At 39.7% G+C, this 15,401-nt stretch overlaps 1 protein-coding gene across 6 annotated transcripts in view; it reads left to right on the top strand.

Annotated features, from left to right (window-relative positions):
- The window catches only part of LOC116852035 (atrial natriuretic peptide receptor 1-like), a 115,369-nt gene that overhangs the window by 9,295 nt on the left and 90,673 nt on the right, over positions 1-15,401 (top strand). For 2 of the 6 annotated variants that reach the window (XM_032831997.1, XM_032831996.1), the window contains exon 2: positions 9,393-10,392. The exons of 3 other annotated variants lie outside the window; for them this stretch is intronic. In XM_032831997.1, coding sequence (XP_032687888.1) covers positions 10,035-10,392 — 358 coding nt within the window. In that variant the 5' untranslated portion in view covers positions 9,393-10,034. The remainder of the gene's footprint in view (positions 1-9,392; positions 10,393-15,401) is intronic. One more of the 6 variants, XM_032831998.1, reaches the window with a different exon arrangement.

The raw sequence follows: 15,401 nt of genomic DNA, 5'->3' as shown, positions 1-15,401 counted from the left end.
GAGAGAGAGAGAGAGAGAGAGAGAGAGAGAGAGAGAGAGAGAGAGAGGGATAATTTTGCGAGTCTCATAAGTAAAACAGAAACCACGCGATTTGGAGCTTCATCGTTGATGAGTGCATGTCTTGCGTATGCAGTATACTAAATATTAAAATAGCTGTTGTACGGTGCATAAGTCATGTGCAAATGAACGGTCAGAGGAAAATCGTCCGACGTTTTGCTTCTCTTACCTCCACGGTACCGAGATTTAGATTCGCGGATGCAGTCGAATGGCGATTAAGTTTAATTTGCTCGTGAATCGAGTTTAGTTGACACATTTGTGCATGGTCTCAAGTTTGATCTAAACGTGTCTTCCTCGATTGTGACAGAGCGGGCGAACGATTCCTGACGTTGCGCATCCATTCAGGCGAACGATGCCTGGTTGTTGTTCCTTATACGCGAACTTGATGTAATTTCATGAGGCAACGACGCCGTAAAGGCTGCAGAACTGTTTAACTGCAGCCTGCAAGAGGGATTAGTCCGCGTGTGCTCTCCGTAGCTTAAGCATAATTACGTAATTCGTGGCTCCCGTCTCCCGGCGAACGTTAGGCTTCGACTGCAGTCCGCCGTATACGCCGTAAATGTCCACGTGACTGAAACGGGCTCGCGATTATCGGTAATTATCGGCGATCGAGTTAATTAGATCAGCAACTTTGTCAGCCTTGAGAAAACGCGATTAAACTTTGTTCGATACGGCGTATATTTTCCGACCTTACGCCAAATCCCCGGCGAATCGGGCTTATTTGCGTCTTAAACCCGAAATTCTAAGGATTCTCCCTTGCGTTGATTACAGTAAATCTCACTCTGAATCTCCCTTGTGTTGCGCATCGATTTTACGCACTCTCGCGAAATGTGTAAAATTGAGCTTGGAAACGAGGCGCGGTCGGAATAATCGATTCGACAGTTCTAATGAAAGGCTGCAGCCTGGAAAAGTTAGGATCGCCAACTGTGCCGGACTCGCGGGGCAAACGGAAAAACACGAAAGTCTCTCGACACCAAAGTCTTTTAATCAAGAGTGGCGCGTGCTTTTTGCGTCTCAGGTACTCCGCTTCCTTCGTGTTCTGCGCGCACATCTGCCCGTCAAGGAGGACCCAAGTGTTACGAAAAGGAAAATGGCACGGCGAAATGTCGTCGGAGTTCCGGAGCGACATCCATCTCGTTATTCTGTCGCGAACAGCCGATCCGTATAGTTATTCGACGAAACCCCGAACAGCATTCGCCGCGCATTGTATGGTAAATGCGGACACGTGTAAATGTTGGTGCGATTTCTCGTTCGAAAGGTACGTGTCCCGAATGAAAATGCGCGTACACGCGCATACACGCACACACGCGGTATACGAAAATGGCACAGTGGCAGGCTGTTACACATACTTTGTGAACTGACATATTCAGGAAGCGAAGTACAAGGTGCACGCGGGCGAAAATGGTTGTGGGGCTGGATACGGGGAAATGTCGGGCAGATTTTCACGGGTGTTTGCACGATTATTCGTCTATTGGGACGAATCGTAAATAACTTTCGCTTTGCTCTTTTAGAAATTTATTCTCGCGTATCTGCGCGATATTTCCCAATAAATTATTGATAACGGCTCATGTCCCCGCCTAACAGGTCACCGATCGATCTTTTCATAACGTATAGCGTTCGGATAAAAGAAATATTTGCTATCTTTGTCAAGGAGGAAGTTGCTTACAGATCCACTCGACATGCTCTCAGAAGACGGGTAGAGTAACGAGTTCATAGAAAACTTTATTTTCTTCTTTTCTCCTTTCGGAAAAAAAGGACTAAAAACATTTTGATTAGCGAAGCTCATATCAGATCCCATTTTCGGTAGCCACAGTTGCGCAGAGCTGAGACTTGTTTTCCAAGAAGGTCCCGCGAGTATTATATCCTTCGTATATACGATACTTCTTGAGAGCCCTTATTCCACTTGATCTAGTGTCTGAGGAAAGATATTTTAGCTTTTTACGTTTACGAAGCTTATATTTTATTTTTTTTATCATACACTCAGAGAAATGGTCTTGCAGTCATGGCGAGAATTATCTAGATACGAGAAATTAGTCAAAATGGATCGATATGTAGCAAACACTGCATATATGTGTCGCATATATGTTTGGTATTTAATCAATATACATGACAGAGACAGAATTTCTCTCTGAACTATTTGTAAAATTTAGCAAAAAAGTCTCTCTCTCTTTTCCTCTCTCTCTTTCTCTCTCTCTGTGGCGTTCATCCAGATTAAAACCAGTTACAATTTTTACAAAAATTAACTGTGGTAGCAAAAAGAAAAAAAAGCTAGCAACAAACAAGAGACAAACGAATGTATAATCCTCACAACCTAAATTTGTTAGCAGATATTGCTGGAAGGCTGCTGCTGCTGCAAATTCTACATGTACCATAAACAATTTTCTAACAGATATAAAAAACAGCGATAAATTTTAACTAATTTTAGATAAATAAATTTTAACATTTAAAATTTTATCTATAGCAGCAAGACATTTATTTTGAGTGTACGTATTCGTTTGTTGCAAGTAATCTGAAAATATGTAGTTCCAATTTAGAAAACTGTGATCTCATATTTTTCCTGAAGAATTTCCTATCCAATCTGATCTTGCAACGTGTCGGATTTACTCTAGAAGAAATTGCATTCCGTCTCGCACAATCCTACGGCTAAGCGGGTAGATAAATAAAAGATTTATATCGCAATTTTGGAGATCTACCGATCTCTACACGTGTCTAGTCTAAAACGTCGCACTCTCCCAAAATTATCCACTCAGTGTAAAAAAAGAATAAAAGAGACGGAAAACGCGGGAAACAGAAATAGAAAACTTTCTCTGTATGAAAAACGTGTTTTCGTATGATTTAAAAGATTTTAGTTCTCGTTAGCAAAACCGGGATAGAAGATCGCGTATGTTCCGCCAAAAATTTTTTCTTTGAATTATTACGCCGGAAACACAGTATTTACAAGAGGTCCATGAATGTGCCTCGCGATATCAGATATTTCAGGACGTCGTATAACGATATGTTGAGAACGATGAAAAATGACGGAATGTTTGCGGGTAGTCAGACAGAAGTTGTAGGGATCCCAATGTGCGACAGATACGCGAGAGAGAGAAGAGGAAAGAGAGAGGGAGGAGAGAGAAAAAGAAGAGAGAGAAAGGAGAGAGAGAGAGAGAGGGAGGGAGAAGGAGAGAGAGAGAGAAAGAGAGAGCGCCGCAAAGTTGAAGAGCATAAACTAAAGTCGTCACGCCATGCGGGATATACTTTATAGCGCCATATAACTCGGATATCGCGTACTTCCCGGCCAAGTTTTTCGGCGCGCTTTTTTATTTAATGGAAGCAATTCATTACGTGAGCTGTCTGCAATTGTTGGATGCATTCTGTGCGTGATCGCGTTTACACGGGAGAAGCATTACGTTTGGTCCGCACATAAATCTGGTTGTGTCAGCCGAATTAATGGTAAAATACGCAACAATTATATGACTGCTGCGATCACAGAGAAATTGCTGAATTACAGTGACGATATCTGCACGCTCTAACCAGAGTTATAAAAATATCAATTCAATTTTTCTCAATTTAACGATTCATTCGCACGGAGATGTTTCAGTTCACCTAACTGACGATTGATTTGAACAAATCAATCGAATGTTTAACTGATGATTGATTTCAACGTCTTCAATTTGATTGAATTGATTCGAATTGATTTGATTGATTGAACGAATTCAATTAAAGACCACTCAATTTACGATTGATATGCGCGAAAGGAATTAAAGATCGTTCAATTAACGATTGAACTTGGCAAATTTCACCAAAGACCGTATTGACGATTGACATGAGCAAATTCGATCGATTTATTCAAAAAGCACTCGATTAATCAAAGTTACAATTGGTTTTGTGAATGATATTCATACATGGATCATCGTGTGAAAGGACTTGCATTGAAGCGAAGAGCCACGTCATATCAATCGTCATATCAATTTGTTAAGTTAAATTATTAATTGAACAATCTTTAATTCCCTTCACTTATATCAATCGTCAGTTGAACGAATTTGAATTAAATCCTTGATTGAATTTGTTGAAATCAATCATCAATTAAACGGTCTGCAATCAAATTGCCGTATAATTGGATAATTAATTAAAAAAAGTACTTAATTATTTACCCTAGCTCCAAATTAGAGTGCATGCATGTCATCCCAATCGATTTCTGGTCGCCACAATCAGATTGTGCACAACTACATCGATGTAGTTGATGTAATCGCGTCATACACTGAGAAAAGAATGTTTGGTATTTGTAATTATAATCACATAGAGAAATAATTATTATAAATTATGGTCGAGAGAACTATTTCTTTTTTATTAAATTCTACTATAATATTAATGATAATATATTACTACTACAATTTGGTTTGCAAAATGTATGGTTGTGGCAAATAACTATAATTTCACACAGTTAGATTTTTCTCTTATATTGAGAAAAGAAAATTTGATATTGTAACTATAATAGAGAATATAGAGAAATAATTATTATAAATTATGGTCAAGAAAATTATTGTTTTAAATATTAAGTTCGACTGTAATGTTAGTAATAATAACCTTATATGTATGTTGTTACTACTATTTTATTGCAAAAAATATAGTTGGGGTCAAAAATAACTGTGATTTTACTGAAATCAACCATTTCTTTCTCTCAGTGTATCAACCATACACATTACCATCGTACAAAGGTAACTAGGGCGATGCAACTATGCTGCTCACAATCAAATATTTTTGATCATGTGCGCCGTATCTTTCTTTTTTTCCGTGTACGTATCCTATGAACGCACAAAACAACGATTGTAGAGATAATTAAAATCGCATAATTAAATTCCTCGCACGGCATAACGATTTTGCGATGTAGTCTACTCTGCAATTAATTTCTATCTCGATTTGTCTCGATCACCTGCCGTTTTCGCACGCACGCACGTCGAAATTGATTTATAGGAAACATTCACTGAGTCCCGTTGATTGTCATTATGATTTGTCGGTGTTTGTTTATAACGTTTACACGGATCGGCTGCATCTGGACGCTAAGAGAAGAACGCGAGTTTCGCGACGGTCTTTAATAAACCTCTCCAACCGTGATTTAATTAAACGACGCATTGCCCGGCAGCTGCTAATTAACTTGCCCGTTTGCGAATTCCCGATGATCGTTAATCCGCCGTTCCCTCTGCTCGAGCTACGACAAAGATGGTCCACGAGACAGTTCACGAACGCCAGTGTAGAAATTGCAAGTGGTACTGTACGAAAATTATGATCGCTCTCTAGTACATTTACATTAAGGTAAATGCCCTAGTAATTGCACAATGTCTCAATAATTACAACATTAATAATATATTTTTGTAATATTTATTAATAATATATTATATAATATTTTTAGAAGAGCCTTGGAAATTTTGTTAAAAGATATTTTTCTATAGTTTTATCCCAATTTACAATATTATTGAAGGAATATTCGATCATTGAGTGAATGTTATTTCTGAAATATTATTTCTGCATATTATTTCTGTAATATTATTTCTGAATATTATTCTTTATATATATGATCAATTTTTCAATTCACAATTCACTCAAGTTATAATTCATTTTACTTAAATTATAATTAATATTTATTAATTATTTAATTTCTTATTATTTTTCGACCGCGACAAACTAAAGTTTTATATAAACGTTACTTTTGTTAGTATAATTTCATCAATTATTTATTAGTAGAAACGAGAAACTGATTGTACTTTCTTATTAGTTTAATCATTGGGCAATTTGCTTCACTTTAATCTGAAGATGTGAAATTAATAAAAAAGACACATACGAGATGTATCCGTGAAGAAGGTATGTAGTTGAGACTTTTGAAATGTTCGTGACTGAGACGCAAATCTTCGCGTATCTGCGTTTTTATCCAGTTCTTTCCAGTCGCAAATTTGTATCTATCGGAATATCTCTGTATTTATTTATATTTTCTCTCTCGAGAATGCGCAAAGCTAAAATTATTAATAGATTAACTCGACGCGTGTAATGGCGATAATTGCAATCTGTATGCGATACAGTATCTAATTTGATCCTTTTTGGCTCGCGTTATGTCATTATAATACAATTAGTATACTCGCGTCGTGTATAGTGCTTCACACGAAGATAACAAATTGAATGATTTTAATATGCGTCTAGTTGGAATTTTGCACATAACAGAATGCAAATTATGCTCGAGGCCGTTCCTTAATTACATCCCGTTCACGTTCAGTCAATTGTTAATTGTGTCAATTAACTACCAGATGTATGAGGGAATTATTAATGAACGTTATAGCTCGATACATATAATGATATTTATTATAACCGGACAGGATGCGATGTTTTTTCTTACTCTCATACTCGCATCAAAGGTATATTTGTACACGCAACGCTACACCAAATCGTTTTGCTTTGTTAACGAGTTTCAACTTCTGATAAATTGAAAATTGACTAAAAGTAGTGATTACTTTAAAGTGTGCCAGAGTCGCGACTTTCGTCATTGAAAATTGTACAAATGTGTATGTATTCGTTGTTAATTTGCAACTTTCGCTCCTCTTTTCGAACAGCGAGAAGCGACGGTTCTCTTTGACGCATTTCGTTTCCGTCTTTCTCGCCCGTAGTTTTTGATTCTTGTTTCCAAAGAGGCTTATCTCCCGACTTCGTGGATTTAACTAGCTCATTTTTTTCGCTGCTACCACGCAGCATATTACGGCGGCAGATTTCTATCTTTTTTCTTTTAAAATTACTCGCAACGAAAATTACATCGAGGGTTAATTATAAGTCTTCTTCATCGCGGAAATTCTCCTCACTCGAAAGAGCGGGATAATACTTTATAAATCGTCGGAACCTCAAACAATCTTGGATAAAGCTCGTTGAGCGTGCCACTTGTTGCAACATTATCTTTCTGCATTATCTTTATGAATGTTCACTAAACTATATAATAAAGCGCTCCGTTTTGTCCCTACACGGAGAGAATATTGTAGTAAAAATTACAATGCAATTTTAGTAGTCCGAGAATAGACTGGCACTATGACGAAAATTATAATAAGACATAGTAAAAATTATCATGTTGATAATTATTTTTACTATGTTTTATAATAATTTCGTAATGTTTTATAATGTTTTATATGTTTTATAATGTTTTCGTAATAATGTCAATCTATTTCCGAATTACTAAAATTGTATTGTAATTTTTACTACGATTTTACGTTAAAAATAAAGTTGTTCAAGATGAAGTATTTGCAATCACCTTTTATATATATATATATATATATAATTCGGTCGGGGCTTTGCATCCATCCTTAAGCGCGAATTTTTTTAATTTAAAAGCAAGTTCTCTGCTATCGTGGTTTGTGTGAGAAATTTAAATATTTCTGTAAATATTCGCAATATTTTGCGCATTAATCTTCTCTTATTTGGAGACGCTGATTTGATGCGAAATTTATCGGTAACATATTTTGCATAACGTTTTTAAATTCGTTCTCATCGATGCGAAGTTATCCGACTATAAGAATCGGCTTAGTCGGCTCGAATGCTCCCTCGATGGGTGGATACCACCCTTACAATCAAATTCGGATAAAGTCGACGAAGGGTGCGCTATCTGTTCCGACGGGGGAATCCGGGTCGATCGGTTCTTGCCTGTCGTGATTAATTTTCATTTTGGAAGGCGTTCAAACCGTAATTAAACCAGTATCGATTGTATTAAAAAGTTCGCAAGCGCCGTTTTCACACTTCTTATCCACGAGCGCAAATATGAACTGTGCGAGAGTAATGGCTCCGCGTCGCATTCAAAATCGATGAATGCGCGTGAGTGCGAAAGCTTATTGCTTATTACCCGTCGAAAGTCCGCTAATTATTCACTCACCGTGCGCTAACTCCGATATATACCGATTATGTCACGCGGCCGAGATTCTGAAACGACACAAATTAGCACGACAGTCCGTTCCGATAATTAAAAGAACTGTCCGCGACAGTGTTATCAATAGGTGATCGCGTAATCGATAGATATCATTCGCAACGACCCATGTTTCCTGACAAATGCTCGCGTATTCTTATCGTGCGAAATCTATGCATACAATATACAGTGTGTCTGACATTAAGCGTCCTATATCTTGTATATGTAAATTAGGTCAAACTGGTCACAAAACTCTCTTTAACCACATAAAACTTTACATTATTAAATTTTGCATTATTAAAAAAATATTGCCAATGATCGCGTGTAATATAGCAGATGATATGTAGTTATGACAGCGACACTTGCCGTCGTGCGTTTGTAGATTAAGTCAAACTAAACGAAAAAGTTGTCTATCATTTTGCAACAATAACTACGTGAATTTTTAATTATTAATTAAACGATATTGATGCATTATCACGCGACCAATTTTTGTTCAATTAATAATTCCAAAGTCTACGAAGCTCTGTAAAATGGTGTAGGATATTTGATACTTTTACTTTCTAGTAATTGGCATCTTATCTTATGTGTGGCAGCAAAAAATTGTTTTCTCTATGTCCACATTATCAATTAAGACTGGTATCGATAGTAGTTACTTGAAACTTTCCTCAAGCGAGATATTCAAACTTGAACTTGGAGTAAGATGTGTGTTTTTCAGTTAAATCGCAATTACAAATATAATGTTACATATATTATACGATTAAAAAATGAAAGATTTAATTCTAATTCTAAATTCAAATCTGAGTATCACTTGAGATAAGTTTCAAGTGACGATTATTAACACGGGACTAAGCCTATTTTATCCAATTTACGTAAAAAGATAGAATAAATGGTTTGTGAGAAGAGTCCTTCGAATAAACCGTAGCAAACCCGTTAAAAAAAAAAGAAAGAAGAAAGAAAAACGAACGAGAATTTCGTCGGATTATGTAGAATGTAAATTCGCTTCCTTATTGACTTCTTTTGTCTTACAACGCAACTGTCAATGAAATCCCGAGACGATCCGCGCGCGCACATTATTCTCTGATGTCTCGTGAAACATACGAGTGCCGTCTCGCCGAGTTAGATTATACCTCACCATAGCAGCTGTGAGTTAAAAGCTACGCGACGTGCGTACTCGGAGAAATCTTGACGTGCACGGTCACGTACGTCTCGTTCGCTCGACTGTCTGCCTGCTGTAATAACATTCTTCCATCCCTAATTCAGGAACATTGCGTTCCATTCCATGATTCTTCTTTCGCGCGTGCGTACGCTGAAAAGTCGCGTACGCGAGAATCAAGGAAAGCGGAGCGAAAAAGACGTTGCCTACTTCGTTACATTTCCGAGGAGTGAAAGGTCGCTAGCTCTCCAGGTTACATTGTCTTATTTGACACAGGAATGTTGTCGGCAAGCTCACGACGTCAGGCGGGATTGCTGCTTTGCAATTTGGCGAAACAACTTGATTGATTCTTCGTTATTCTGGCACACGTAGTTACGCTATGATGAATTTCGAGCGCAGTTCGAAATGATCGGAGACCGATGACTGAGAAATTAATTTGACGAAAAAAATCGGACACGTGTAATTTTATGAGTCCCGTTTGATCACGACTTCGTGATGAATGAGGGCATGGTGCGCTTGGGATTTTTCATAATTACCGGCACGACAGAAGCCGCGAAGAAACTCCTGATCGCAAGGTATCGTTTGACACTTCAACGTGGAGAAAATATCACATATGTCTTTTTTCTTACGAATACATCAACGCGATTATCCGCATCAGACTATTATTAGGACGAGTTCTGTTGGACCCTCTTGTTAAATGTGACGAACATCGTTGTGTTTCTCTAGAACGTAGCGCATCCGGAATGTCCCGGGTAAGGTCGAGGGGTGACTAAAATGTGGAGGTAAACCAACCAGGTGGGTGTGAGTAGCCGCGAGTGACTCGTGTTCGAGCCGGCCGTAAATCGGGAAGATGCGGCGCGACGCGTAATCGGGCGACAGCTTCGACGATAAAGTGTAACGAGGTGCGCCGAGTGCGCGATGGCGTCGCGGACGAGAAAATGGTGTTTCGTGAGTGGTGTCTTGGTGCGGCTCACGCTGACTTTGTCGGGCTTGTGCGCGAGTCGTTGCGCGGTGACGGTGCCGAGCGCGAAGGAGTGCAATGGCGCGTTGGTGCAGCCCAAGGAGGTGAGGCTGGCGGTGATCGCACCTGGCGATCCTCACCATGAGCAGAGCCTGCCGCGGGTGTTGCCGGCGGTGCTGTTGGCGGTGAGATCCGTCAGCTCACCCAAGGGACCTCTAGCGGGATGGGACATCAAGGTGGACCATCGCGACTCGCATTGCTCCAGCACTTACGGGCCCCTGGCCGCATTCGACTTTTACATCAACCAAACAGCAGGTCGCACGATGCGTTTCTCTCAGCCGCCCCTTTTCCATCCATTTTCGCTTCCTTTCTGCCACCGCGTCTCCACCGAGTAACGTAATCGAGACAGAGAGCGTTACAACGTTTCAACTCTTTGAGCCGTGCATTTTATTTCTCGGTAGAGTTTCTTCAAATTTGGCATACGAAGCGCTTTGAGGTCGTTGATTACGAATTTCAGATTTAAAAGTTAAAATTTGAAATGGCGGTTCCAATATGGCAAGTATAAGTTTTCAAAATTAGCAATTCCACTTCCAAATTAGCATTTCCAAATTAGCAATTAACAATTTTTAACATTATTCGTAAGTAATACGACGATGTTTCCTCGATATGAAAGAGATTTGCCTTCTTGATTTTTTTACAAGAAGCTTACAGCATACATATTTCAATAGCTCTATATCCACCAATATTTCAATAGTTTGTTGTAACAAATAGGGCTTACAGAAAATTTTTGAAAAATATGTAAAATACTGTTAATTGTTCTTAATAAGCTGTTTACGATGTTTCTTTCACAGCTTTGAAACTATTTCTGTCTGAAAAAAGTGCCTCTTTTTTTATTCTTACTCGATTATAATAATTTAACAATTAAACATTCAAATTATTTCTTACTTATTTTAGTTCTTTACGTTTATGATAGTGTATAATAACAATATAATCGACTATGTCTTCCCGATAAGTTTGTAAAAATCACTGAAAATGAAGAACAAATACGGACGTTAGCATCCCACCATAGCTCAAAGAGTTAAACGACGAGCACGACCATGTGGGACGCACTGAGAAAAAAGTGGTTGAATTAATTAGATTTTGTTCGAACAAACAAAAATTATTCAAGCAAACGTTCAGTCGATTGAACGAATGATATCGTTACTGCGACGGGTTACCAATTGATTCAACGATCGCGATTTAGTCAATAAATATATCAACGCAACTTTCTGTTGCACAATTTGTTCAATAGACTCAATATTCCTTTGAAAGAGGCTGACTATGATTTTGTCGATTCAACCGTTTTTCTTCTCTCAGTGCGGTTTCGAAGTACGTCTTTCAGTACGTCTCTCAGTACGTCCTTCGAAGCGAGCTTCCGGCGCAAAGTTTTGACGTTGCATATTCTGGTCATTTTGGCAATCTTTCTTTCTCTCTCTCTCTCTTTTCAGAGCCGAGCTACAGCGTTGAATGTTTTACAGTCACGCAATTGAGCTCGTACGGAATATGATTCGTAAAAATTTATAGCGATTCGCGCTATACACGTATTGGCAAAATAACTGGCGCCAGGAGAGCAGTAGCATAAATTTGCCGAGATTCTCGATTACGTTCGGTGAGCGTCCGCTGTCGAACTCAATTCACCTTCGAGTCGTCGAACTTCACTAACCCTCTTTCACTCTGCGTTCCCTCGACTAATCGAATAACTTGCGAAATGTAAAATTTCAAACACCCGTGACAGCGTGATTTTATTAACGAATAATGTATACGTCGACGCGGCGTGACTTTGTCCGATTGATTCAACTCGCCTATTCTCTGCAATCGAGAGGATTGACCGCAGTTTAAAAGTTTCAAACGAGTTGAACAAATCGCGCGTTAGTCACGCCGACGTGAAGAAATACACAACACGGCGCAAATAACGTACGAAATATCGCCTGTCAAGTCGGGAGGCCCATACATCAAGAAAAGTGGTTCGCAAAGTTGCTTACTCTCGTTATACGTGTAGCTCGTCGCAAAATACGGCGAACCAGAAACTAGATATATTCGCCCAGGTGGCTTCCGCTCGCTCGCTCACGCGTGCGTCTAACGTGTAGCACGACTTTAAATTATTTATTTATCGCGAGCGTCAAACTTCGAAGATGTAAAATTCAAGTTCCCAACAGGACGTCGCCACACACACACATACACACACACACACACACGCACGTGAACGTGCGCGTATGCGCGTACACACATCATTGCCATTGCTTCTCGATTCACTGCTTGTTTCGAATAGATGCCTTCGATACTCGTCGAGATATAAAGCGGAAGAACGAAGGAGAGTGAAAGGACGAGAAGAAAGCAGAATGTGAAAAGTACCCTTGACACGCAACGCGGTTTAATTTCTAGCTGAAACGTCGATAAATCGTTCGCCGAGACTTTCTACTTGCGTCCTTTCACGATCCTTCTTCCTCCGCCTCCTCCGACTATGAAAAGCGGATTAGCCGGATGTACATACGGGATGGGATAATTAATCTACTTGACTGCCGATGAAATCCGGGAATCTTCCTGCGCGCAAAGCGTCTCCGAACATACGTAACAAAGCGCGGACCTCTCTCATTTGAATTGCGTCGGAGCGGATTTCCCACTCGAATAGAAACGAACGAAGAGGAGTGAGGCCGAATAAACGTACACGTATAATCGGCGCGGAGGATAACTCGTGTTATTTACAACGGTATTAGATACGCGTGTCAAGAGAGAGCGTTTTGATACTAAAATGAGAAACAAGCTTGTGTCCCTTCGCCCGTCGATGAAAGCCGACGGGTAAGGTCCCTCGCGTCCTCGCGTTCGCGTTTCCAATGGAAGAGCCCGGAAAACTTTGTTAATTACAGTGTGAGCTTCCGTTTGTTCGCCAATTCTGAAATATTACTGAATATATTCCAGATATCTTCCGTGAGTATTACATATCGGGGCGATATGTAGGCGAGAGGTCGCGCAAGAAAAATGTGACGAAATGGGAAAACTCTGCGACGTATTCCGGGTTGTACGCTTTGATAAAAATTCTTGGTACGGCGGTGAACGATGCGCTGTCTCAATACTCATTAGCGCATTCAACTAGCAAATTGCAAGTGAATAGAAATTGATGGCCCAAAGGTGGATGATATATACCCGAGAAAATAAAATCTCATCCTTAGTGGAATCCTCTTATATGACTTTTCGGAGAACTTTTCTAAAACCAAAAGGAAAATATTTTAACATCCAAAGCTAAGAGCTCTAATTGCAAAATGCTATTTCTTAAACTCGCATTCTTAATCGGAAATCTACTAGATATTGTTCTTTTTTCTTTTTGAGTCAAAGAATATGTTTATTTGAAGCAGAAGGACTTATTATTAGAAAAAATTTCTATTAGAAACTTTTATCAAAAATTTCTACAAGACTTGAATTGTAGATAAAAGACAATTTTTCCAACTGCCAGAATATTGTGCTTAAAATATTCTTTTTGTCTTAAAAAGGAAAAGAATTCTTTTGGAGCCATATATAAGAGGACTCTGTTAATGATGAGACTATATTTATTTTAATGTGAATGTGTGTGTGCATATGACATACATATGACATTTGCGGAACGTTAATTACGATGTGCACTCTTATTATTTCCGACATTGTCTGCTAATTCACTTTACATACGAAGAGAATACTATAGTTCCTTTTTCCTACAACTTTTTTTTCGATTTTACTATGTTTTTAACAGTGCAGCAATATAAACAGTCTCAATAAGATCCATCTTATTGAGGAACATAGCAAATTTGGCCAAGACAATAGCAAAGTTTTCAATAGTACATTTCAGTTACTAGAATAAAATAGCATATATGAAAAGATAATAAATTGCCGCATAATATTAACTTGTTCTTCGGTCATAAAATCCTAGTAATTTAGTAAATTACTATAGAAAGTATCGAGTTCTTTTTTGAGTGTTAAAATATTTTCCCTTTGACTTTAGAAAAATTCTCTGTAAATCATACAAGATAATTCCGCCAGAGTAAAACTATATTTTTTTAGATGTGTCATCTCTCTTTAGTAATTTTCTAATTTTGTAAAATTCCCCCCGTGTAGAACAATCGACTCTCGTTCGAGTCGCGTCCCTCGTCCTTCTTCGGCGAAACGTTGACCGCTAATCTTGAGTAGATTGAGACCGAGCGAGGAAAATGATGCGGAGACGTAGTCGAGCGATGTATCGTGTCAGCCAGGAATGGCGCATCGACCCTGCGGGCGGATTCGTACGTCGTCGTCGCGGATTCCGAGGATCGCTTTCCACGCTCGACGCGACGACCAAAGCCCGCCGTCATGAGCTAGTGAGCGTGTGTCGCGCGTCATTACGCCAATTAATCCGCGGGACGATGTCCCTCTGAGGGCCCCGCGCCGATGCCGTGCGCTATGTTTTAATTGGGCCCCGGCCCGTCATGTTAGAGCCGCGGCCGCCGTGCAGCCGCTTGGTAGAAACGCGCCTATTTTTACGAGGGGCTGACGTCAGCCCGCTGCCGTGTCAATTTGCAGCTGCAAACTGTCGAACGAGCTGCCACAGCTACGACGACGACGACGACGACGACGACGACGACGACGACGACGATGACGACGAAAAAGACGACGACAACAACGACGACGACGACAATGATGACGATGACGATTGGCCCCTCGCCGGTCAGTCAACCAAAGTCGACTCGTCGCGCCTTCTTTCTCGTCGATTTCCCCCTTCCTACCATCTGGACCCCGTAAAGTGCCACTTTAATTCGGCTTAATTAGTCCCGTCGTGTCGGTGGCTCGCTCTTCTCTTCGGATTAATTGACCTCGCGCCCTACTGCGCTCTCCTCGTAAGCGAATCATTTACTTTCTCAGGAGCGCGTGCGAGATCGCCGATGAAAAATGTCTCGTTTCTGTCCGCGGAACGAGAATTCACGCGTTAATGGGACGGAATTTGACGCGCCACGTTTCGTCCGCAATCGACGCGGACATCGCGCCGATCTTTCCTCCTCGACACGGAGGACGCGCGATTCCCGCCAACGGTGTGCCGGTGAGTATTTTGCGATTACTTGCCCATAACGATAACGAATATTCATTATGTATTATGTCGTCTTCCGGACGGTTCCGTTCGATGTTCCATTATTATACAGAGAAAAATATTCTACTGTTAAGAAAAACAATTACTTACTTTAGTTTCCTTCTTTGAGAAATAAAGATTATCTTCAACAAAGGATATATATATATATATATATATATATATATATATATATATATATATATATATATATATATATATA

Source organism: Odontomachus brunneus, unplaced genomic scaffold, assembly GCF_010583005.1.
Source record: "Odontomachus brunneus isolate Ranch 3 - 2012 unplaced genomic scaffold, Obru_v1 Obru_scaffold_200, whole genome shotgun sequence".
NCBI classification, from domain to species: domain Eukaryota; kingdom Metazoa; phylum Arthropoda; class Insecta; order Hymenoptera; family Formicidae; genus Odontomachus; species Odontomachus brunneus.
Note: the sequence above shows the minus strand (reverse complement) of the source record. Positions and strands in the feature narration are given on the sequence as shown.